Below are 26,794 nucleotides of genomic sequence, written 5' to 3' on the forward strand. Positions count from 1 at the left end.
ACTAGAGTTGACAGGTTAATTCTCAAGTGGAATTTTAATAATGATTTCACTCGGGAAAATATTGAGTAAGACTTGCAAGAAAGAGCCCATTATACCAAAAGAGAAATTTTCATTGAGGAAGTCTGATGAACAGACTCCCGGGTTTCCAGAAGATCAAAAGAAGCAAAGTAGTTAGAAGGCTTTTAATAGAATAGAATTTGCATCTATCTTTTGATCTTCCTTTTTTAATTAAGAGGACTATTAAGGTAGTTTAGCTGTTGAGTGGTTATGAGCTCTCTGATAATATCTTCTAAGAAAGTAAGGTGACTTTAGAATTTAAATCACAGTTACTTATCAGGACCATCTTTATCCAGATGGAAATAATGGGCCAGGGCTTTAACTTTGAAAGGATTCATTATTCTCTGAGGAGAGCCTGGAGCTATGTGTACTTGGTTATAGAAACTGTTACAGAAGGTTAAAAAGGAAATATTTACCTCATTGAATTAAGGATTAAGAACACTGAGAGATTTTTACAGGTTGAAAGCTTTGTCAGATAGCTTTGGGGCAAAGTTTTTGAAAGGAGAGTTTGCCTGTACATGTTTTATGGTAGGGATTCTGGTGAATATTTGTGCTAACAATCCCCTGATGAGGTACTGGCTCAAGAACTAATGGTTTTTACATTTTTAAAGGATCATAAAAGAAAACAAAACCCAGAATATAGACAGCGCCCCTATGTGTCCTGCAAAGCCTCAGAATTTCATCTGGAATTTTTCAGAGAGTTTGATGGCCCCTATGAGAATAACTCAATAATCTTTTTTTAGGTTAACAAAATTGCTTGTATTTTAATATCTATTTGATGTCTTCGAAATGTATTTGATGACTTTGTCTTTCATTCCACTAGGCCATGAATATTGTCACCTCAGTGCTACTTCTTTATGCCAAAGAGGAGGAGGCTTTCTGGCTGCTGGTTGCTTTGTGTGAGCGAATGCTTCCGGATTACTATAACACCAGGGTTGTCGGTATGTGGGTGTGTTACCCTCTCAGCCTGAAACTCATGGGGACAATGGTTTTAGAGTCATAACAGCCAATGCTCCACTTCTAGTCACTAGCCAGCAGTTTCAGACTACTCCAGTTTTCCAAGATGGAAATGAAAGAGCTTAAGTAAATATAGGTTTTAAGTAAAAAAAAAATCCCATGGATGTGTGGCACATATTGCTGTCACAGATGTTATCTTAGGAAACACTTGATGTGGTGTCACTGCATAATATGTGAGAGCTACTCCAAGGGCTCATGACCATTAGTGGAAAAATAGATTTCCACTGAAATGTCTGTCTGTGTGCTCTTTAATAAAGAAGATGGAGCCTATGGAAAGCAGAGATATTCAAAAAATGTTACCTGGGGTGGGAAACACAGCATGTAAAGTCTTATCCAAAGCTGAATTCCTAAGGCATATTTCAGAACTGGTTTCATTGCAAAGCAAACAACCATTGAATTATTGCCTCCTTCTAACCCCTTCATGTATCAGACATTAACTTTAGCAGGACAAGCTCTTCATTCCTGGTATAGTACAACATATGCTTTATGTTACCCTCTTGTGTTCTGTCTGTATTTCTAGATTTTTGTACACTAATATGACTTACGGAAAATATTCCCTAAAAATGTCAGTCAGTCATTTGTGAGTGTGTGCAGCTTTAAGTTTTAAAAATACAACTGTTTTTTTAAAGTGATGTCATATGTGAGGAGCATGCGTCCAAAGAGTATTTTTTAAATAAAGAAGAGTTTACTGAGTAAACTACTTAGGGGTACACTTGGAGCATCCTGGATGTGTATTTCATTCCTAAGCAAATGTTGTGCTACCAACACAACAGCTAAGCATGTGTCATGAAAATTTTGTAAAGTTTTTCCAACAACCCTTAGAGTCATCACGTTAGTGCTCATTCATGGAAGGAAAACAGCAAGGAGAAGATGCAGCCAGACTTACCCTGGAGACTGAGCTCTGTTGACACTTGGTCTAGTGACACAGTCCTGGCAGAATGGTTGTGAATCGGGTTGTCACAGGGAAGCCACTTGTGTGGGTTCTCTGGTGAGAAGGTACAGCTGGTCGACCTGTGCCCTTTGATGTCACCCCCTCAGGCGCACTGGTGGACCAGGGTGTCTTCGAGGAGCTGGCCCGGGACTACGTGCCGCAGCTGTACGACTGCATGCAGGACCTGGGTGTGATCTCCACCATCTCCCTGTCTTGGTTCCTCACCCTCTTCCTCAGCGTGATGCCCTTCGAGAGCGCAGTGGTGGTCGTGGACTGTTTCTTCTATGAAGGAATCAAAGTGATATTCCAGTTGGCCCTGGCCGTGCTGGATGCCAACGTGGACAAACTGTTGAACTGCAAGGACGACGGCGAGGCCATGACCGTCCTGGGAAGGTATTGTGCTGCTATGCCGCGTCCTGCCTTGGAAACCCTCTCTGGCCTTCTTCCCTGTGCTTTCTCTCTTGCTCCCTCATTTCCTGAGTCTTAATGGCCTTGATGATAATCATAAAATCTCTGTGGCTGAGGATTTATTTCCATAGGGCTTTTCTTTTGAAGCGAAGGGAATTTCTTCCTGTTCTAAACTGCTGTTTGTGGAACGGGAGTGAGGAACCGTAGTGGGACAATCCCAGCCGGTCTCCAGTGACATGGGTTTGCTTCTTCTCCAGGTACTTGGACAGCGTGACCAACAAGGACAGCACGCTGCCCCCCATCCCTCACCTCCACTCCCTGCTCAGCGATGACGTGGAGCCTTACCCTGCGGTAGACATCTTCAGACTCATTGGAACGTCCTACGAGGTGGGCCTTGCTTCCTGCCTGATGGTGAATGGTGCCCGAGGTTGCCGGGAGGGCAAAGCTGATGTGGGTCCCTGCACCATTGCTATCCTGTCTTAGCCTGTCTTCTGCTGCCATCGCTAGACACCACAGATGGATAATTTATAAAGAACAGAAATGCATTCCTCATCGTTCCGGAGGCTGGGAAGTCCAACACCAAGGTGCAGGTTAGGGCCCTGCCTTCCTACTTCCAAGATGGTACCTCGTATTCCAGAAGGGAGGAGCGTCACGTCCTCACCTGGCAGAAGAGCAGAGTGGAGAGCACACTCCTGCAAGAGGTTTTATTAGCAGTTAATCCACGAGGCCAGCTAACCAGCTCCCATGAGGCCCCACCTCCCAGCCCTGTCACACTGGGGAATAAGTTTCAGCACCAGTTTTGGAGGGGACAAAAGTATTGGAGCCACAGCCTTAACCACTGGCTTACCTGCTTCCTTTTATGCTGTGAGAGCTAGTTGTCAGAATTAAGTAGCTACCCGCTAGCTGACAGGGTCTGAATTGGGTCTGTGGAGATGGACACTGAGTGGGCGTAGAATTCCTAGGGTCTAATACCTTGGCAGCAAATGGCATGACAGGCTCTGGGCCTTCGGTTCTTTGCTATGCCCACCATGAAGCCTGGTCTAATAGCAGCATCTGAGATTCAGTTCATTTCCTGTTCAGTGCTAAGTACTTAGATTCCTCTGGAGTAGATAGTCTGAGACTCTTAAAATACCCTTCATCAGGCCGGAGTGGACCAGAGTTCGAGTATTCCTCCAGAGTTGCTTGGGCTGGATGAGGGAAGAGCATTCTGGTTTAGTATACTCTGAACTCCATAGAACTAACTGAATTCCAGAATAAAACAAACAAACTTCTGGGGTAGTGGCACCACAGTGCCACCTGCCTCCTTAGCAACTAGTGGTTTGGGTGCCCCAAGGATTCAGTGCCCATAACACTTGCTGGTTTCAAATTTCTGCAGAAATGGTTATCAAGTAAGAGAAAGAATTATATTCTGCTTTCTATAGATGTTTTGGGATTGTGCTTGGTGATTCTGTATTCCAGCTAGCAACACACTGGATACAAGAGAAATTGTGAAGCTTTGAGTGAGGTAGAAAGTCTCTCTTTGAGTCAAAAATTAAAACTGGTGTGGATATAGAGAGCTTTTCAGAAATGTATGTCTTTAATCCAATATGAGAGAAAGACTGATAATTCACTTCTTAAATTTTCATTCAGACTCCATCATGTTTATTGATAACATTTTAGTTACATGTTAAAATCATAAATACAGGCATATTGTGGAAATTGTAGACGACTATGAAGAAAGAAAATAACTATCTTATGAGCATTTTACCATATTTTCCTTAAGTATGTTTTTATATTTGCAACATATGCTTAAAAAATGAGGTCCTACTAAATGCTACTTTGTCACATTTCTGTTTTTCACCTTAAAAAAGACAAGATGACACACACCTATAATCCCAGTGGCTCAGGAGGCTGAGGCAGGAAGATTCCAGTTCAAAGCCAGGCTCAGCAACTTAGCAAGATTCTAAGTGAGACCCTGTCTCTCAAATAAAAAATAAAAGGGGCTGGAAATGAGGCCTAGTGGTGCCCCTGGATTCAATCCCTGATAGAAAGAAAGAGAGAGAGAGAGAGAGAGACAGACAGACAAATAAAGAAATTCCCTAATACATTAGATTTTGTTAGGAGGCATGCTTTTAATAAATTATCTGTACTATGCTTTAATGAGTTAACAAAATTTATTTAACTGGTCCCCCTCTTTCAATGGACATTTACTTTGGTTTCTTCCAAATGTTCAGCATGATATAGCCTTTGGTGGTAAACTTATACACAAATACCACATCTCTGATTATTGTCCTAGGATCCTAGAAATGAATTTGCTGCAGTAGATCAAAAAATGAACACGATTTCCAAGCTTCTGCTGCACACCGTCCACTTTCTACAAAGGTTGTCCGATTTCTATTCCACTCGTAGAGATTGAGGATCACTGTTTCACTTCACTGTCTTCAAGACTGGTTATTATCCTAATGTGTTTTAAAAGAATCATTGTCCCGGGACTAGTGGACTTGTGGATAGTACTAAATCAGAGATTTTAGATGATTTATTCATTCAGAAAAAGAGTCCATATGGTCGCAGGCCATAGACTATTGTGGCTGTGGGGTACTTTTCTAAAGGCATCACCTGAACATGTGCTGTTAGAATTCTGGACCGGGAGTAATAAAGGAGGTTGATATGTGGAAATTCAGCAGAAAAGCTAGCCTCATGCCGCAGTGACAGACTGAGGGAAAGGCAAGGGCTGTTCTCGTTTACCTCCTGTCTGGCTGGTCCCTGAGGTGACCTTGGGCTGCCAGACGCCCTCCTGCAGGGTAGAGCAGCTTGGTGCTCTCCTTCCTCTGCCTGGGAAGACCGCCTTCTCCTTTACGTCACACCTACACTACCCGGCCTTGCTGTGTGCGGTGCCTGATTTTTTGTTTTCTCTGCTGAAATGGCCGGCCCTGCTCATTTCCAGGGGCTCTCTGCGTCTTCTAGATGAACTTGCCCATCTTCATTCCCCCTCCTGTCAGATGGTTGGCTCTGGGTCCTGCCTGTGCATTAAACCACTTTAAAACTTTTCAGAAGCCAAGCTTTTAAAAACACAAATTGCCAGGATCCATCCCAGGTCAGTTAAATCTGAATTTCTGGCATGAAGCCCAAGAATAAGTTTTTTTTTTTAAGTTCCCCACAAGATCGGAAATATCCCTGAGCATTGAGGTTCACTGGGCTAGACGGGGCACGGAGCCACGTCTAAGGCTAAGGCAGGACACCTGAGTGTTCTGAAGTATGCAGTGAATTTCCTTCTGTTCTTTGGGGTAATTAGCATGGATGTTGAAAAATAGGCAAGAAATGCAGAAAGCACACTCATATTTTGAGATCTGGCACACACGCTCCCCAGGTTGCTGCTGGTTGGTCTGGTATTGATCAGCCAGGTAGGTAGAGGTGGTGACAAATGCCACATGGATGACATCTGTCTGTCAGACCTCTCAAGCTCCTGTGGAAAAGATTGTTTGGGTGACTTGAGGCTCTAGTTTTCTTTTGTGTGAGCCCTGAGAGTGAGAAGCAGACAGAGCTGCAGTCTTGAAGTTTAACTTATAGACAGAGGCTCTAAGGTGACTCTTCCAGATGTTTCCGCAGACACACAGCCATCACAGAGGTTCTGGATGTTCAAGTGCCCTGCCTGGCAGGTTTAATCTGTTGAGCATCTGGGGATGTGTCTGTGCAGAAAGCAGCCTGTGCAGACAGACAGGCAGTCAGGAAGGTGCAGTGTGTGTCTGGTTGTCAGTGATCACTGAGCTGCCCCTAGCTGAGAGCCTGCTCTGTGGGGCAGGGGACTGGTTTTACATCTTAGACAGCCCTCCCAGGTTTAAAGAAACAAATGCAAGAAATGATTATATAAGTTAAGAAAGGTTGATCTAATTGTTCCAAATCACCAGCTGGAAAGTGTCAGGGCCAGGATCCAAGTCTCCTTAGCATTAAAGCCAGGGAGTTTGTGCTGATTAGAATGGAGATGGAATTGTGGCTGTGCATATGGGGAGTCTTGAAACCACTAATGGATTGGCAACAGCCGCGGGAGACTGAAGAGAGTTTTTCTTCAAGTTCATTGTTTCTGCTTCCTGTGCAACAAATTGGAAGGAGTGGGCAAGCAAAAGAGGTACTGTAATTGTCTTAAAGGAAGACCCAACAGACGCAGGAAATAGCCATTTTCTATTAATTTATTCAGAATGTTTTTTTTTTTTTTTTGGTGGGGGGTGTACTGGGGATTGAACTCGGGGGCACTCGAACACTGAGCCACATCCCCAGCCCTATTTGTGTTTTATTTAGAGACAGGTGCTTAGCACCTCAATTTTACTGAGGCTGGCTTTAAACTTGAGATCCTCCTGCCTCAGCCTCCTGAGCCACTGGGATTGTAGTTACCACATCTGGCTAGAAGTTCTTTAGTTGGGATTTTATAAGTGCCTGTCTCATGCCAACCATCATGCTCAGCCCCAGTGTGAATTTTTTTTTTCATTCCTTGTTTTTATCATATAGATATTTCCCATCACAGTACAAGTTAAAAAGCTAGTATAATACATTTCCAGTAGCCCATCACTCAGTCCCAATAGTCCTCAACATTTTCCTGATTGTTCCTGTGGTGCTGGGGACGGTGCTGGACCTCGTGTGGGCCAGGCAAGCGCCCTACCACTGAGTCACATCCCCTGTCCTGTTGTCCTGATCTTTGTTTCATCAACTTCCTTTTTAGATTTCTCCTGGAGTGTGTTAAAGACAACTCCAGAGAGTGTGTTGTGTCACTTGCAAGCCCTTCCTGATCCATCTCTATCAGATATTTGGCAACTGACATGTTTTTTGCTAATCTATGACTGTGACTTTCTAGTTTAATTTTTAAAAGTTTGTTTAACCTTTAAAAAAAGGATATAAGTTAAGTGACTTATTGTGAGTGGACTATTAGTTGCAAATTGTAATCAGCAGGTTTTATCAGATGCAAAAATGGGTGCTCCCCCTTCTACCTCTTGTCAACAATATTAGGAATAACAGCTACCATGGTAGTGGCTTTACCTGGGTAGGACATGAATTCTTACACCAACCCAAGGAAGAAGGAATATTTTCCCTATTTTTCTGGTGAGGAAGCTGAGAGTCATGTGTCTGGGAAATTTCCATGCCATCTGGGCTGTCCCCATACCAGCCATGCACGTGTTCCTGTTACAGTGCCCACTTGTCACAAGTCTCCTTTCTAGAAGCCGAGCTTTGTGTTAGTGGTGTGTATTCAAAGAAAGTGCTTCAGAGTGGAGTCACAGATTTCCATGACCGTGAGGTGGTGCAGCAAGGCAGGTGACAGGTGGGAAGGGGTGGGGCCAGGGAGCTGTCAACTCAGGGAAATAGGCAGCGAGGACCTGCTAGAACCGGCAGCTTCTTTGCCATCTGAGGTGAGGAACTGTTTCTGCCAGAACTTTTAATTTTGCAAAACAAATTGAAAGTCTTGCTTTTATTCGACTGCTCTAATTTTTAAATTGCTCTTTGGATCAAGCAATGCACTCATGGACTTTCTAGCATACTGTTCATAATTTCTGCTTTAGAGCAACTTTCAAAGATAAATTCTGGTGGCTAGGGATGTGACTCAGGGGTCAAGTGCTGCTGGCCATGCATGAGGCCCTGAGTTCAATCCCCAGCACCATAAAAAAATAACAATAAAAAAATAAAAATAAATTCCAAGCCAAAATATAATAATTCAGGACATCAGTTTTTCAGATCTTATCCGAATTAATGACCACAAGGCTGAGGATAGGATGATGTCATTTATCCCTTTTAGAGATAATAGAACTTTAGCTCAAGGGTTTCCAGTAGGTAGAACTAGGATTCAGATCCCAGCCTGTCTGTCTCTAGCATGCTTTTCCTTCTTTCTTATGTATTAGAAGCTTGTTGAAGCTACAACCAAGAGTCAGTCAACACATTCAGGATGTTTTACATTGAAACTGATTAAAATAGCTGTGTAATATCCATATTTACCTTCTGTGATAACCCGAGAACCTCTTCTCTAGCCCTTTCTATAGGCAAAAGACCTCAAGAGATTTGGTACCTTGAGGGGCGTAAAATATAATATAGAAATAGCATGTGATAGATTTTTAAATAAAATATACAAATGATTAAAATATATGAAATGTAAGCCTGCCTGCTGGCCAAGCACCATGAGATCATTCCTTATTATGAATATAGTCACGAGTTGCGACTTCTCCAAAACTCTGAGTGCCCTGGAGAGGGCAGCCTGCTCTAGAACATGAAGATCCCAAAAGCGAAGCCTTCACTTCACCTCAGGTCCCTGCTGCCCCTTGTCTCCTCCTCCTGACCTTCTTCTCTACTCCTGAGCATCGGCTCCCGCCAGCACTGGAGTCCACATGTGCAGACAGACGCCCCCACCCTGGCATGCCGTGGGTCTGGGGGAGCCTCCTCCAGGTGCACTGAGAATCCCTCTCCTGGGGCCTGGTCTCTGCTTCCTGGAGCTTACACTCACTCTCCATCGATTCCCCCCTTCCCGTCCACTCTTCCAAGGTGGAGACCCTTGCAGGACAAGGTGTTTGGAGATTTTCTGATTATAGAAAGGGCTCTCTAGGGGGATGATGCTCAGCCCCCAGCTAACAGTAGTGAGCCCTGTTCTGTGTACCTCACAAATTAAGAAGCACTTAAAGACTTAAAGGCATTTTTTAGCCTAATTTGAACGTCTTTGTCTCTCCTTTTTTTTTCTCTTTGTTCCTGGGGATTGAACCCCAGGCACATTACTACTGAGCTCTATCCCTAGCCCTTTTTGTTTTTTAAGACAGAGCCTCACTAAGTTGTTGAGGCTGGGCCTCAAACTTACAATCCTTTTGCCTCCACCTCCCAAACCACTGGGATGACAGGCGTGCCCCACTGCACCTGGTGACCTCATCTTTTTTAAAAACAGAAATAAACCATAGGCCTTTGGATATCAGAAACAATGCCTTCGGGGCTGGGGATGTGGCTCAAGCGGTAGCGCGCTCGCCTGGCACGCGTGCGCCCGGGTTCGATCCTCAGCACCACATGCAAACAAAGATGTTGTGTCCGCCGGAAACTAAAAAAAATAAATATTAAAAAATTCTCTCTCTCTCTCTCTTTCTAAAAAGAAAGAAAGAAACAATGCCTTCTTTTGTTTCAGTAAATTTCCTGTGATAGACAAACTTGTTGAGATCATTCGGTGACCTATGGCCTAAGTTTTTATTTTTTTAAGCCGTAACATTTGGATACTTCCTGTCCTCTCTGAAGATTTAGAAAGAAGGAGCCTGTTGAACTTGATTGCATTTGGCTCTATGGTCTCTGTTTAAGATGCGCATCTGTTTTCATTCTGTCCCTGTTTTTCAAGGATAACCTAAATCACAAATTGACTACGCAGCATGGGAAGGGGTGATATGGTGGCTAGGCTGGGTATGCAGCTCAGTGGCAGAGCACTGGTCTGGCATTCCTGAGGCCCTGGGTCTGATGCCAGCATTGGGGTGGCGAGAAACTTTGACATTGAAGAAATGATGGTGGGGGTGGCAGAAACCAGAGAACACAACCTGAGAGGACTCGTCTCCACCTCATTCCTCTGTCTGATCCACTTGCTGTTGCTCCAAGTCCCTGGAGTTGGGGGGGACCTCTGCACACAGGGTCGGTGAGGTGGCAGGAACAGGGCTGCCTACCTGCTGTTGGTGTCAATAACCAGGGGCCAGGAGGCAAGAAGGAAGTCCTGCCTGCATGGAAAACAGCCTCTCTGCACATCGAGACGTAGGAAGTTAGATTAGAAAACAAGCCACAGAACCATTCTTCAGATAAAAAAACAATTGAGTAGGAGAAGGGATACAAATGAAGGTGGATGGTTTTGTTTATTACTTAAGGAAAGGGAGGTTTTAGAAAATTAAAATAATTTTAATATGCACACCACCAGCACTAAATTCAGCTGATTGGGGAAAATATCTCCGTCACATGGGTGCCTTCATTCTTTGCATGGAACCTAGGTGTGCAAAGCCAGGGGGACAGCATTGTGTCCAGACCTTTGTCTTTATTCTTGGCCTCAGGGGAAGCCAAGCCACTTTTATTTGCCTGTTTTTTAGCATTTCATTCTGTCAGAGCTCCTCCAGAAGTGGGGTGTGGCGGACAAGCCCCTCCATATTGATCTCACTTGCTTTTCTTTAGACATATTCCAGGAATAGCCAGCCTGAACCTCAGAATCCACAGCTTCCTCTTAGATGGGGACATTTGCTCCAGAAGAACTTGGGGCCATTGTGTTCTGTCTGTGACGAGTTGCAGAGACCTGGTGCCGGGAACCGTCCTGTCTGACAAATAGCAGCATTCAGTTCCTGTTGAGGAACAGCCATGTGGATTTAGTTACTGTACAGTTCTACAAGAACAGCTTTGGGGTCTCACTTTACAGAGCATCAGAAGACTCCACTAAACTGTCTAGTCACATAGTTAGCTGGAGAGAGAGAGAGAGAGAGAGAGAGAGAGAATACTACTACCCTGCTTAAAGCTTCTGTGGCTTTACATCTCACACACATAAAATCCCAAGGCCTGCGAGCCCTTTATATGAATTCTTCTGATCTCTGATACCTTTTTTGGGAACATACTTAGAAATGGGATTTCTGGGTTATAGGAATACATCTGTTCAGATGCTGCCAGACAGATTTCCAGAACGGATGTACCACTTCATACACCAACCAACCAGCAGTATCTGAGCATATCGGTTGCACCTTATTCTTGTCAACGCTTGGTATTGTCTGTAGCTTTTATCCATCCAGTGTATTTAACCCTTGTAGCCATTGATTCTGTGGGTGGAGCCCCAGGCTTTAAGCAGTTTGTGTGTTTGTTTTCCTTTTGCATTTCTAAGAGATGTAAAACCTTACATGTTCTTTCTCTGCCTTCAGATAGGAAGACTCACTGTGGCTTTTGAAACAGTTCAACAAACTTGCAGGTAGTGGTAGGCATTTTACCTGAAGAGATGGCTCACTCATCATCTTCTTGGTGATTTGTTGACTTATGGAAGACACGTTTGACTTAGAAACGTCATTCAGCTGGTCACATGCATGAGAATTTCCAGATATCTCTTTGGAGTCACCAAATGGCTTTAAATGGTCAATAGAAGTGTAGTCCAGTTGCCTGGCATGTGACGAGTCATTTGTCCTTGTGTCACAAAGGTGTCAGCCAACTTGCCCACATGATACTCGGTGCTGCAGCAGATTTTTTTCAGAAACACTGATATTGCTCCTTTGCAGAAATTTGGAACCATCCGGGCAGACTTAATTGAACAGATGAGATTCAAACAGAGACTGAAAGTGATCCAGACGCTAGAGGACACGACCAAACGCAACGTGGTGAGTGCCTGCTGTCCCCACCCTTGCTCCTGCTCCTGCCAGCTCATAGAACTTGGAGGAAGGAGGTTAGGGGCTTTCCCAGTACAACACTTTTTGGGGAAATTCACCATGCTCTTTCTTTTTATAGGTACGAACCATTGTGACGGAAACTTCCTTCACCATTGACGAGCTGGAAGAGCTTTATGCTCTCTTCAAGGTGAGTTTCAAAGTAGACCCAGGCCTGCCCAAAGGAATGACGGAGTTTGCTTTAATGATTCAGTGAGTTCTTGATTCTGCTCTTAACTCATTAAGGGGTGGTGTGAGTCTTCATGTGCCTACGTGGCAAGGTACAGCTATGAATGCAAAACCAGACCACTTAGTCGGAAAAAGAAAATAAACAGATTCTCCTCACTAGCGTAAGCTAATGTCTTAGCTCTTTCCTCTCCAGATGATACCATCACTGTTTTGTTTGACAAGCAAAAAGGTTATTTGCCTTCTAACACTTGTTAGAAGAATGAGAGTAAATCTGCCTAAAATTCTCAAAATTTATAATTTCCTATATTAACCTATAAAGTGCCCTTTAAAAAGATAATTTATCTAGAACTAGAACAAATTTGTTTAAATGCTTTAGGAAAAGGATCATGGATTAAATTCTTGGATTTTAATTTTAGTATTGAGCCCTACTTTCTTACCCGCCCCCCCCCCCCCACTGCTGGGGACTGAATCCAGGACCTAGAACATCCTTGATCCTTGAAAGAAAATACTATGTTAATAACTCAATTAATGTAAATATTTTTCTTCTAGAAAAAAAAGTTTTTGTCATAAATATTATTATTAACATCATAGGAAATGGATAGGGGAAAATATTTAAAAACTGTCTTTGATGCAGGTACCAGTTTTATCACCATCTGTAGTTGACTGTCAGAACTAAATCTGGCTACTTAGAGCAATGCAAAGATGGCACCGGAGAAAACACAGAGGAAGAAATAGCAGCAGGGCCAAACACCAATCCTTCTAGATATTGTTGACTTTGGAGCGAAAGTTCTAACATTCCTTCCTGCCTGTTAGCCACTAGAGGGCGCCAGTGTCTTGTTAAATATTTGTTTCCCTGGTGCCTGGTAAAGTATCCTCCCCTAGAAAGTGTGCTAAAGGTGTGTATCAAATACCTATATAAATTAATAATTAATAATCAATATGTTAGAGTCCCTGAATTCTTCTGAGAGGACACAGAGGCCAGGAGAGATGGAGAGACTCTAGTTTCACAGCCGATTAGGATAGGCTACAGCGGCATTACCAACAGAGTAGACCACATGCCCCCATCAACCTCTGATCAGCACCTGAGGGTGACGGACCCTGCACCAGCTCAGTAAAATTTTATACCTGTTAAGCACCTGTAGCTAATTGCTCAGTGTAAACTGGTTATCCAAATCAAGGGGTCCCTGTTTCATAAGGGAAATATAATGATCCAGTGGAGGTCAGATTGTAAAGGGATGCTGAAGAAATCTGCTTCACTGGAGGGAAGAGTGGGAGAGAAGAGGTTTTGACAGTAGAAAGATGCTGTAGGACAGCCAGGAAGAAGAGAAGAGCCAGGGGCTGTCCCAGATCCTGAGATCGTGGAAGCCACTTCTCCCCTGGGCTACTGCACTCTGCTCTGTGCACCTTTAGGTGTGTGTCATCTGACCCTGAGACTATTGCCTGAAGAAAGCAAGCTTTTCTCATGCTCACAACCCCTGCCCTGGAGGCACAGTGACCAACCCAAATTCCCTAGGTCTGTATCACTCCTGAAGAGAACCTGAGAGCCTTGGCCCCAGCACTGTGGAATTAAAAAAAAATAAAAATCAGTTATGAAGCTTTCTTGAGTCTTCAGCACATTTTAATTAGCTTAGAATCATTTCACAAACATTTATTGAGCATTGTGGTATGCCAGGGACTCTGCCAGATTTTTTAGTTCTGAGAAAAGCCATTTCTGGCCAGGCACAGTGACACATGCTTATAATCCCAGCAGCTCAGGAGGCTGAGACAGGAGGATCGAGAGTTCAAAGCCAGCCTCAGCAAAAGTGAGGCGCTAAGCAACTCACTGAGACCCTGTCTCCAAATAAAATGCAAAATAGGGCCGGGGATGTGGCTTAGTGGTGGAGTGCCCCTGATTTCAACCCCCAATACCGCCCCCCTCAACAAAAAGCCATTTCTGGGTGTTTTCCTGCAAATAAAAAGGAATGTTTCATTTTTCCAAGGAGCTCACTGCTTAACTTTGGGATAAAACCTGGGTAAGTGGCTGCACCTGATACAGATTTGATAGACTATGTGGTTTGGGGCCTTTTGTTTTGGTCTTTCTTGTACGCTTTCCATATTGTCCCTTCTGTTCCAATCTCCATGCCCTTAGTCCCCAAGTGGTGTCAGAGGGGTCTCATCCGTGAATGAGGAGAGGAGAGGATCTTTGCAGGCTGTTTCCTCCTGATTGTTTTGGGTCCCTTGTGAGCACCAGCACTGTGTTCAGACCTGGCTCAGAATAGCCCAGGGGCTCTCTTAGGGGGAAATGCTTTGAGCACCATTATCAGTGATGCAGCTGAGCAGAAAGGGGCTATTTGATCCACAGGGGCTTCCTGGGCTCCCCCCAGGATAGTTCAGAGTATGGCTCAAACCAGCAGGCTGCTGGCGCCTCTGTATCTCCGCCCACCCCCATCACGTGGTGCTTCCACCCTGTAGCCAGGAAGGTAGTCTAAGGCCCTGGGGGACCTTGACACTGCTTCCTTTTGCCTGCCATCTGCTGGAGCTGCATTGCAAAAACAAAAAACAAAAAAAAAACGGCTGATTCTGCTAACCACTGCCTTCTAGATTTTTTAGCTACAGTTCCCAGTAATAATGGTGGTTGCTTTAGACATTGGTCTTCGGAGCACCTTTTCTGAGTGCAGAATTGAAGTACTCAGGCTCACAATGGAATTCCCCCGCTCTTCAGAACCTCTGGGCAGGGAGCCGTCTGCTGTGGAAGAGTTTTATTCTATTGCATTTGCTCATGGTGAGATGCCCAGACAGTACACTGGGGAATAAAGTAAAAATAGAGTCCTCCTCTTCATGCTCCTCTGGCCTCCCCACCTAGAGCAGACTGTTAATGTCTGTGTGGGGGTGGCCCTCCTTCCAGACATTTCTACCACAGACTATCTCTGTCACCTTCCTAGCATAGATCATTCATACTTCTCCCAGAGTCACCAGTGACCTGGTGCCTGAAGAGGCTGCCTGGTTCTCCAGGGCAGGATCTGGGAGCGGTTCTACCTAGCCTTTCTATACTAGGCATTTTTCGGGAGGTGTCTGCGGAGGCGTGAGGCCAGGAGACCACACTTGCGGATGGACGACTGTGTGACTGTGGTAATAGTTAAGTGTTTGGGGGCCACGGGAGCAGGAGGTAATCATCCCGCTCATTCTTTCTCAGGCAGAACATCTGACCAGCTGCTACTGGGGCGGGAGCAGCAACGCGCTGGACCGGCATGACCCCAGCCTGCCTTACCTGGAGCAGTACCGCATCGACTTCGAACAGTTCAAGGGGATGTTCGCCCTTCTCTTTCCCTGGGCGTGTGGCACTCACTCTGACGTGTTGGCCTCCCGCTTGTTCCAGCTCTTAGATGAAAATGGCGACTCCCTGATCAACTTTCGAGAGTTTGTCTCTGGGCTAAGTAAGGATGGGCTCTTATTGCGAGTCTGAGTTGGGATGGGACAGAGATGATGGAGGAAGAACCCCAGGGTCCCTCGATGCTGTTCTCTGGGTCGCAACCCTGCATGACCCCTGCAGGTTGGGTCTTGAGGACAGAGAAGCACGTACATGGCTGGCAAACTGATTGTAAAACATGTTTCTAGTTAGGGCTCTAGTATATGGATAATTCATTTTCTTCATTAGGCAGCTGTCAGCCCAAGTTCAAAACACCATGTCAGAGAATGCACAAGGCAAGAAATGTTAACGTAGTCTCTGTGACCTCACCCATGGTAGGGTGACCAGGAAAAAGTAATGTCTAGGTGGTATAACTTGTCTTTGACAAAAGAATATCATTGATTTGATATAATATGCAATCATCCACAATTTTATGACATATAATTTCTTAAGAATATTTCACAGTGTTTTTAATAAAGGGCTGAAGAAACACAAGATCACTGCAGGCTGAATGGAAGTCCGTTGGTCTCCACTTCCCCGGGGATGGAGGACACACGCCCACGCCCTCCACCTCACCAGCAGCTCCCGAGCTGCTGCTGTCCGCCAGCCTCTTGCCTGGCTCCTTACTGCTTTTTTCTTATTGGATTCTTGCTGCATTTATAACTGGGCAAAAATGCTTGGCCCAGCTGATGTGAGGCGGTGGGTGTAGCAGGCACTATGTCAGGTTGTCAGGATGGAGTCAGAACTCTTTAGCCCTAATTGTGCCAGCCCAGGACCGTGGGCCACATACTTTAAATGATAAGCCCAAGGAAAGATGGAAGGGCAGGCAGGCAGCCAGCAAGGATTCTAAAGAGCACCCTAACTCTGGAACAGTAATATCTAGAAGGTACAAAGGTCAGGGGAAGTGGAGAGTTTTTGAAATGGCAATGTTGCCTTAGATGTTTAAATGATGTCCACGTTGGAAAGCTCTTTCCATGTGCCTACGGTGGGACTTGGAGGAATTCACCTCTGCCAAGGACAGGAACGGTTCTGAAGCTTTGGAACTTGAACTGTGTCACTTAATCCAAACAACAGCCCTTTGAATTAATAATGATGAAGGCGGCTACCAGTCATGCAGGATTTACTCTGTGTCAGGTGATGCTCCAATGGTTTATGTGTTTTTAATTTGCTTACAGGGACACAGATACAAACTTGGTGTTTGAATCCAGGCATGGTTTGTACTGTTACTATTATGCTTAGGCTCCTGTAACAAAGTAAATTAGACCAGGGAATACATAAACAACAGAAATTTATTGCTTACATTCTGGAGACCAGGAAATCTAAGATCAATGCAGCAGCATAGTTAAGTTTCTGTGGAGAGACTGTTCCTCTCATAGGTGGCTCCTTCTGTGTGTCCTTGCATGCTAGAAGCACAAACAGCCTCCTTCAGACCTCTTCTCTGAGGATGCTGATCCCATTCATCCAATTCCTTAGGCCCTAATCATACCCCAGAGGTCCCATATTCCTGATACCATCACAATGAAGCTCAAGTATCAACACGGGACTTTTAGAGACATTCAGCCACAGCATTCCCTGTCTACTTACTGTTATTGTTCCCATTTTTCAGCCGATGAAATGAGAGTTCAGAAAAGTAATTTGCTGAGACATTGATTTTCAGGCGATAAGTAAGAAATCTGTTATGAAGCTGGACCAAGAGGCACAGTTAGGACATACTGGCCCCAGGGGTAAAGTAAGGCCCACCTGTTTCCAAAGTTCATCCTTTTACTACTGAGATAACAAAGGGAAATATCTTCTAGAAACTGTCCAGGGAAATAATGATTGAGAGTTGACATAGAAAGAGGATGTGGTGAGAAGACAGGAGAGTCAGGCTTGGTGGCACATGCCTGTCATCCCAGTGGCTCAGGAGGCTGAGGCAGGAGGATTACAAGTTTAAGGGCAACTCTGCGATTTAGCAAGGACCTAAGCAACTTAAAGAGACCCTGTCTCTGAAAAGGACTGGGAATGTGGCTCAGTGGTTGAGCACTTCTAGACATCCCCACTACAAAAAAAAAAAAAAAAAGGAAAGAGTATACAAACTGGGTCAGATGAGAAAGTCAGAAATGTTGGAGATGCCTGACCTGGGAACATAAATTGCTCAGAAACCATAGCTTAGGACAGAATAGCTTCCCTGAAGACCTGAAATATCACTGCCTAGAAGAGGCCATGGGTCTGTTCTGTTTGGCTTTAGCAAGGGGACCACGGGGAAGTGAAGTGGTTCTGAGCCATTTTCCAGTCATGGATCTTCTAGGATCTGACACAAATTTATGGGCGTTGTCTTCCCAAAAAGTGACACATGTACATAATCACAAAATGTCACGTTTTATGGGGTTCATGGACCTTATAGTGAGACCACAGGTTAGAGGAATTTAGACTAAAGTAAAAGTTGCAGAGGGACTTTCAGTGTTGAGAGAGTGCACCTGGGACTAGACGCCTCTGGCTGTAAGGAGCAGCTCTCTGTGACTGTCTAGCAGAGGCGAGACTGCACCCTCCCCTGGGTGGGGACAGGAGAGCCCCAAGTTAAGTGGAAGGTTGGCCCAGGCAATCTTTCATGTCCCTTTCAGCCCAGATATAGGATTCCTCCTCTTCTTTTTCCAAATCTGATCATCTTTAGGCACTCTGAGAATATATATTAAGGATTTTCAAATTCCAGGAATAAATGTGAACTTTAAAGAAAAAAAGAAAGGATTCTTGAGATTGAAACTATAATGACATAGCAGCAAATACATCAAACTAAATTTAAATGAAGAAACTTTTAGGAGAACTCAGAAATGACTAAAAAGGATTTCTAAAATAAGTAATGTGAAGCAATCTCAAACTTATTGTGCGTTTATTTCTGAATTCTCGTGGTTATTTAGGATGTAGAGATCCAGTTACACGAATTTCCTTATCAATAACCGTACTTACTACATGTCAGGCACTATTCAAAGTGCTCTATGTGTGTAACACCCATAGTCCTTGTGTTTCATGGAGGCCTGATGTCAAGATCATGGGTAGAATCTTCTTTTATGATCTTACCTCGCAGAAGGGAACTGAGGTACAGAAATGCTAACTCTCCCACAGCACATAGTAGGTACAAAGGATTTGAAAATAAGACTCCTGGTTCCAGAGCTCCTAACCCAAATATGTCCTGGACAGACTTGTTGTCACACAGTGTCTTGGTTCCACTTTGTATTACAAAGTGGACTTTCCCCTGGAGCACAATGCTTGGGAGGATCACTAGCACACACAACCTGGTTCACCCTGGTACTTATGTGACTTCTAGGTGCCGCATGCCATGGGGACCTCACAGAGAAACTCAAACTTCTGTACAAGATGCACGTCTTGCCTGGTAAGTGAGCTACACAGACAGCATACGTGCCAGAAACCAGGATCTGGCCTGAAATCCACCCCCACCCCATCCCCAAACACACACCACACAGGTTTTCTTTTTCTTTTTTTTTTCCTTTGGTGTCAACTCTGCCTCTTTTTGGTATGCAAAATCATTCATTGGTCACTGTGGACACACTGAGACAGATGATGTGAGTTCCTGAATCAGCTTGTGCTTGACCATGGTCTGATGTATGAGTTGTGCTAATAGAAAACAGCACGAGCATCTGCGAGAGAAATGGGGTCACCTTTGGGGAACCAGAAATGTGAGAGAGAAGATGACACTGGGAGGTGCTGGGAGCCTGTCTCAGGGGACCCCTCTTCACATTGGCAGGCACAAGTGGACACCATAGTGAACTTTTGAGTTCAGTGTTAAACAAGGCTGTTCTCCGCTGGGATGTATCTAAGCAAATACCAGAAGTACAAAATAGAGACTGGCACTGAGGATAGAGACAGGGAAAACTTTAGATTTGGGGATTTTGTTTATAATATACAGTGACCTAAAATTGGTTTATAAAGCATGATGCCATGAAATTTGGGGATTTTTTTATAAAAAGGAAAACATAGAGTTTGGTATGAGGCTGTTTAAAAAGGAAGATAGGGTTAGAAATGGAGTGATTTCCACTAAGGTTTTAGAGATGGTAGGGTCTCCCAGGCCCCCAGTAATGGGCCTCCACCCCACTCTTGTAACTTTAGCTTTTCATTCTCCCCATCACTTTCTCACGTAGTTCAAGCACACTTTGATTGAGTCATGTCACTACAGTATGACAGTTGTTTCCTCCTTCTGCAGAGCCATCCTCTGATCAAGATGAGCCGGATTCTGCCTTTGAAGCAACTCAGTACTTCTTTGAAGATGTCACTCCGGAGTGTACACATGGTAGGAGACCCTTTCACCAAGAGTACTCTACTTCTCTTTACAGAGCCCTCTGTGCTTAGAAACAGACTTGCCTTGGAAGCTAGTCAGTTAAGAAGGTGCAGATGTCATAGTCCGTCAGCAAAATCCCACTCACTGTCTATTTTGTATAGCACATAAACCAAGAATATTTTTATATTTTAAGTGGATTTTTAAACCAAGAATAAAGTATTTCTTGCCATGTGAAAAGTCTATAAAATTTAAATTTTAGGGCCTACAAATAAAGTTTTACTGGAACACAGCCGTGCTCATTCACTTACACTTTCCCTATGGCTGTCTTAATGCTCTAGTGGCAGAATTAAGCAGACCATATGGCCTGCAAAGACTGAAATACAGTCAGCTTTCTGTGTCCACTGGTTCTGTAGCCACAGATTCAACCAAATGCATATTACATATTCTGAAAAAAATGCATCTATACTGAACATGGACAGACCTTTTTTCCTGTCATTATTTTCTAAACAGTACAGTATTAACATTTTTCATAACATTTACACTATTAGGTATTTTAGGTCTCTAATGGTGATTCAGAGTATACCGGAGGTTAATGCAAATACTGTGCCATTGTACATAAGAGATGAGCATCTGTGGAATTTGGTATCAACGAGGGTATCCTTAGTGCCCCACAGAAACCAAGGATGACTGTATTTTACTATTTGACCCTTCACAGAGGAAATGTGTCAGCCTCTCCTCTGTGTGATTATTAGGCCTATGTGTGCGAGATGCAGCTCATTGTATATATCTCCAAATGCGTGTATTCACTTCTGTGCTGTCTTGTCTTGGGTGAGTCCAAGCACCGTTCCTCAGCTTGCTACTGGACGTCTGCCTAATTCCTTGCTCAGCTTCATCCCTTCTTCTAAGTCTGAAAGTAAACATCAGGTTGTTCCTGAGTTCTTTGGCCTCTTAAATCTTGCCATCCCAGAATAAGCACAACTTAGACCTGCCCTTAAACTGCAAGCACCTAAGTGAGTGGATAGAGAGGTTGAGCCAGACTCACTTCTCTTAGGACTGACAAGTTGAGGGGAGACATCCGGACACTTATTTAGGCCAGTGCAGGCAGTTCTGCATCTCTGAGCCTCAGTTTCCTTGTGTGAAAATGGAGAGGATCATTGTCACATTAGGTGCATGAGGACCCAAGGAGATAATGTAGGAAGGCTTTTCCCATAGTGCCTTCACACATCTACAATATTCTTAGTATCGTTAGCCATAATATTCTGACTACAAAATGTTAGCTATATCTTTCTTAGTGGATACATATTTCTGGAAAGGAATCTCTTGTTTGGGAAATGCTTCAGGAATGGTCACATGCTGATAGCATTTGATAGCCTCAAAAGATTCTTTTTAAAGAATGTGTTTTTTTTTTCCATTCCAAAAGCACTATTGCTTTGCTCTGAAAATTGTAAGACGGTAGATAGAACATGTAAGATAAGCTAAAGATGTCTTAAAATTCTAACCACACAAAGGTAGCATTTAATATATTAAAACATTTCTTTTCAGTATTTTTCACATAATATACGTAGTCAGGTATACACACACATACATACACACACATCAAATGACCTATACAATTTTTGTTGTTGTTGTTTTGTGTGTGTGTGGTGCTGGGGATTGAACCCAGGGCCTTGTGCATGCGAGGTAAGCACTCTACCAACTAAGCTATATCCCCAGCCTCTGTTGTTGTTTTTAAATGTCTGAAAAACTGTGTGTGTGTGTATATGTGTGTGTTATCATCAATTATACACATAGAGCTTTGTGTCCTGCTTTTCTGACTAAAAATCCAGTGAGAATGATAGTTCCACTAAAAATTATCTGAAAGCATGATTTTGAAATGTCTACATGATATCTGCTTCATGGGCTTACATACATTAAATATTTTTTTATATCTACTTTTTTATTAAATTATTTTCGACATTCAGAGGAGAGGAATTTCCTGGTGACACATACTACATTATCCTCACTTTGTCTGAACAGTTGCTGAGGATAGTCTGACCTCACTTACTGTGAAGGTCACCTACCTGGCCAACCAGCCTCCTCTGGGCTGGCCAGAGAGGTGCTGCAGTCCACACATCCTGCAGATGGCAAACTGAGTCTTCATCTGAGGACCACTGCCCCTGCCTTTTGAAGTTCTTACGTGCCCTATAATTTGCTGTTTTAAGAAGAAAACAGAAAACAATTTCAAGTGGGTTCCTTAAAAGTCATATTTTTGAAATGCCAAATTATAAATCTTGAAATATTTTATGGCACATAACAGTTTAGAAAAAAGTATCTTTCGTCTATGAACATAGATTTTAATTTCCTTGGAACAGTGAGTTCCTGGTCTTTTGCGGGGCCTGGCAAAGATAAAATCAATTTTCTACCTACAAAGTTAAGAGGATAATAGCACAGAGAAGGGAAAGAAAGCACATTCATGGGAGTAAGCACCATCTTTATTAAATTCCAAAGACTGTGGAGCTTCAACTCTTTAGTTTTTAGTTGTACACAGAACCCCAGCTGTGAGCAAGAAATCTGGGGGAGTCCTTCACTTAGAAATGGGACTGTCAAATAAAATATGAGACCTTCAGAAAAATTATAATTTCAAGAAGTAATTTATTTTTAGTGTAAGTATGCCCCATGTAATATTAGGGATATACTTATACCAAAACAACAACTACTACAACAAAGTATTCATTGTTCATCTGAAGTTCAAATTTTACTGGGTGTGCTAGTTTTGTTGTTTGTTTTATTTGCTAAATCAGACAGCCCTACTAGAAGTCTGTTTTCCATAACACGGAAATATTGTATAACACAACATTTTTTCTTCTGGATGTTTCTTGGTAGTTGTTGGATTGGATAGCAGAAGCAAACACAGTGCTGATGATGGCTTTGTTACAGTGAGTCTGAAGCCCGACAAAGGTACATGTTTTCTCGTCTGTGTTTCCCTTCTTGCCAAGCGAGCCCTTGTTTCTTGACCTGCAAACACTTACCTTTTCACATTTGGGTTTCAGGGAAGAGAGCAAATTCTCAAGAAAATCGTAATTACTTGAGACTCTGGACTCCAGAAAATAAGTCTAAATCAAAGAATGCAAAAGATTTACCCAAATTAAATCAGGTAAGTTCTTACTTTCTAATCCTGAAGCTGTTTTTTCCAGTCATACATCATCAATGTAGAATAAACACCCTTCAAAGATAATGGTAACCTGGGGGCATTTGATTAGTATCTGTTTGGATCTACTTTTTATGCACCAAAAATATGCTCAGTTGTAAGAAAATGATCTCCTCAGAGAAAATTTGAACCCCAAAATACTCAATTTTGAGACTACACACATCTCATCTCAATCATTAAAAAATACCCTGAGAGTCTCAGAAGAAAAACCCCTGCTGTCTTCAAATTGCTGTGCTCAGATATAAAGATGTCTGACACAGGTTTTCCTTAGAAAGCTAAAGTGTAATGAGGGAGAAAAAAAAAAAAAAGATGTAAGTAATTATAACAGGATGAAAATGCTGTTTCCTAAAAGCAGGACAGGTAATCATCTGCTAGGGGCATTGCTTCTGCCTGGGGAGATGAGGGGAGTGTCCTGGGAGAGGACCTGGGAGCTAACCTTGGAAAAATGGAGATGAATTCTAAAGTGTGGAGGTGTGAAGAGAGCTAAGTCTAGGGTTTCTTTGAGATGTCAACAGGGAAGACAAGGGGGCAGCGAAGCAAAAGCATGACATAGTCAATCTCCTCATTAGGTGTTGGATAGATGGTTATTACTTACTAGTTCCACTTTCATGGATGTTGAAACTTTCAAATTAAAAAAAAAAAAAATGAAAACTCCCATAAAGAGACTAGAAACGTCGTACCCATCCTCCTCCGGGGGGAACTTTCTGGGGATCTCTGGAGTCTTGTCTTAATGGGGTACCAGTCCTGTCTCTGGGCGCCCCACCCACCAGATTTCACTTTCTTGGGGTCCTTCCTGATCTCTTTCCAGGGACAGTTTATCGAGCTTTGCAAGACAATGTACAACATGTTCAGCGAGGACCCTAACGAGCAGGAGCTGTACCACGCCACGGCGGCGGTGACCAGCCTCCTGCTGGAGATCGGGGAGGTGGGCAAGCTCTTCATCACCCCGCCGGCCAAGGAGGGCACAGGCGGCGGGCCACCCTGCCACCAGGGCATCCCGGGCGTGCTCTTCCCCAAGAAGGGGCCCGGGCCGCCCTATGTGGTGGAGTCCGCGGAGCCGCTGGCCGCCAGCCTGGCCGGCGAAGGTGAGGAGCACTCCCTGGGCGGTCAGATGGAGGACATTAAGCTGGAGGACTCCTCGCCCCGCGACAACGGGGCCTGCTCCTCCATGCTGATCTCCGACGACGACACCAAGGACGACAGCTCCATGTCCTCCTACTCGGTGCTGAGTGCCGGCTCGCACGAGGAGGACAAGCTGCACTGTGAGGACATCGGGGAGGACACGGTGCTGGTGCGCAGCGGCCAGGGCACGTCGGCGCTGCCCCGGAGCACCAGCGTGGACCGGGACTGGGCCATCACCTTCGAGCAGTTCCTGGCCTCGCTGCTCACCGAGCCCGCCCTGGTCAAGTACTTTGACAAGCCCGTGTGCATGATGGCCAGGATCACCAGTGCAAAAAACATCCGGATGATGGGCAAGCCCCTCACCTCGGCCAGTGACTACGAAATCTCTGCCCTGTCGGGCTGACGGGGCGCCTGCGCAGCGGAGGGGAGCGACTGACCTATGTTCTGTGTGGGGGTCTCTTTTCCTTTTAAATTAAATATTTGTTAGTATCTGGCTCGAAGCCTAGTGTTTTCATAATGTGATACAGTAAAAACTGTGGCGAAATATCTAAACACCTCAATGTAGACACTGTACTCTCTTGCTGGGGGAGGGGGGTTCCCAGAATACCGCTTATTCAGTGAATTCCCCCCAAAACAGATGAATCTGTCAGTGACGTGTATTATAACTTATTAATCTTGCTGTTGAACTGTACACATGGTTCAAAAAAACATAGTGCTGTTTAATGCTAAATAAGGCAGCAGTCGTTTCTGTATTCGGACTTTTAAATAAAATTAGAACTGTAAGAAAAAGGAAATGCCACAAACACGCAGCTGTTCTTGGCGAAGGTCTTGTTGGCTGGGGATATCCTGCACCACTCTAGCAAGTATTAAGAATATTTTTCAAGATTTGAAATATATTTCCTAAAAATCCTCTATTCAAAAACCACATCCAACAGATGTTCCCCGTTAAGGGGAAAACATTTGGGGTTCCAAACAATAATGGAAGTGTAACTGATTTTTTACATGGTGGCAAGGGCACTCGTACTTGATACAAATACCAGACCAATTTTACATTAACAAATGGTTCTGATTATTTATGTCATCTGGCCAAAATCCATGGAAAGGGAACAGTCTTTTGTTACAGAAAATGTGCATGTGGCAGCAGAGAGGAGAGAACTCAGGATGGGCTTTTTCATTTTGTTTCATTCTGTTTTTGAAAGAGTAGAAATACTGATGCTTCTGATACTGGATTTTTAGCTTCTTGTTATGCAAATAAAGCAAAAAAAAAAAAAAAAAAAAAAACCAAAACAATGGACTGTACCATTTCCATACTCTCCATAGATTCCAGAAGTTGTACTGTGTATGGCATATGACCATCTTTTTGTTAAATCGATGTAGAGATCATGTAAACTGAAAAAAAAAAAATCCTGCAAGGTAATGTAACTAGATGTTTTGAAACAGGGCTTGTCACCTTATATAAAAGAATAGTATGCTCTATTTCCTGAATGGATGTGGAAATGAAAACTAGCACACCTGCACTTTGAATTCTTGCTTCTTTTTTTTATTGTTGTTATGGTTTCATTTTTTACAGATGTTGGGAGGTTTTTGTCCTTCTTGATGAATTCAAAATCATGTTCACATTTCCTTTGCTTTTTCTGAATATTCCTTTCAACACATTCCTTTATTTTATTATACCTTATGTCCTCATTTTAGCTGTTGCTGCTGTAATTTTTTATTTTGTTTACAGAACGATTTTTAAACTGTCAAATGAAGTAGAGTTAACCTCAAATAGGATAAATGTGAAGAAATAAAATACTTCAGATATGGCTTTTTATCTTTGTGCTTGAGTTCCTGCCTAAGGCAATGATGTTATTTCTTTGACAAGCTGGTAGGGAAAATTTTATTAGGCAACCAGTTTGACTAAGTTAATATTTATAGGCAAATATTTTGAGATAAGAAATAAAACGTGTGTCATTTTAATGAGTGCATGTGAAATAAGGAAGAGAAGTGTGTTCTATCATCTGATTTAAAATAGTTGTCCCAGGAAAGTAAGAACAGGTTGGAAATTTTTCTATTTAATCCTGATTAGTACACTGACACCATTTGGTCAGTTTAATCAAGTATCTAGCCATTTATTTGATTTGACTCCAAGATGGTTACACTGCAGATGTGAGCTCAGTGTCCCACCCCAGTGGACTTGAGCCTGCACCTCCAGAGCCCTGGGCAGTGGAATATTGGGGAGCTTTCACATAGGAGCACTTAAAGGGACAGCTCCGGACAGGGAAAGAGAACAGACCACAGTGAGGGAAGTGAGGGTGCCCAGAACAGGGGTGGGGACACAATCCCTCCAGCACCACCTTGCACCTGAGTCTGGCCAGGAAGGGGATAAGTCATGTAGAAGTACCACAAGCAGCCCCAGGCAACACAGCCTCCCCCCAAGGTGACACAGGGCATGAACCCTGGCAGCAGGCAGAGGGCACCTCTACAGCCTGATCTCTTCAGGCCAAACTTCTCTAGGAAGGGTGGCTAGAGTTCTGCTTCTTGCCTTCCAGGCTTAAGACATTCTCAGGGACCTCTAGATCTTAGCAGAGTAGCCTTGGCGGGGACGCCTGACTGAAGCCTTGTCTTAGTGCAGCTCCACTTCCTGAATTCAACAGGGAAGCCCAAGGGGAGGGGCCAGCGCCACCTGACCTCTCCTACCTCCAGGGAAGGGCTGTGATGGTGCATTCTTCATTGCCTATCTTGTAAGAAGGCTCTTTTGTTCCAGCATCACCTTCCAACTTGAGAAGAACAGGAAGTGATGGGGTGAGTGCCGAGAATCCAAGTATTTCACTCCAGCTTCTGCTTTACAATGACTCCTCCATATAACATTTAAGTTCTTTGGCTTTTTTTTTTTTCCTTC

At 43.8% G+C, this 26,794-nt stretch overlaps 1 protein-coding gene across 1 annotated transcript in view; it reads left to right on the top strand.

The window, feature by feature from the left end:
- Tbc1d9 (TBC1 domain family member 9) overlaps nt 1-25,726 on the top strand; it is a 110,023-nt gene extending 84,297 nt beyond the window's left edge. Inside the window, exons 11-21 of the mRNA XM_027926675.2 lie at nt 881-998; nt 2,113-2,398; nt 2,671-2,800; nt 11,617-11,715; nt 11,843-11,911; nt 15,122-15,362; nt 18,636-18,701; nt 19,530-19,616; nt 22,467-22,541; nt 22,634-22,737; nt 23,600-25,726. Coding sequence (XP_027782476.2) covers nt 881-998; nt 2,113-2,398; nt 2,671-2,800; nt 11,617-11,715; nt 11,843-11,911; nt 15,122-15,362; nt 18,636-18,701; nt 19,530-19,616; nt 22,467-22,541; nt 22,634-22,737; nt 23,600-24,316 — 1,992 coding nt within the window. The 3' untranslated portion in view covers nt 24,317-25,726. The remainder of the gene's footprint in view (nt 1-880; nt 999-2,112; nt 2,399-2,670; nt 2,801-11,616; nt 11,716-11,842; nt 11,912-15,121; nt 15,363-18,635; nt 18,702-19,529; nt 19,617-22,466; nt 22,542-22,633; nt 22,738-23,599) is intronic.
- The last annotated feature ends 1,068 nt before the right edge of the window (nt 25,727-26,794 follow it).

The sequence above is a fragment of the Marmota flaviventris genome, chromosome 7, assembly GCF_047511675.1.
Source record: "Marmota flaviventris isolate mMarFla1 chromosome 7, mMarFla1.hap1, whole genome shotgun sequence".
Lineage (NCBI taxonomy): Eukaryota > Metazoa > Chordata > Mammalia > Rodentia > Sciuridae > Marmota > Marmota flaviventris.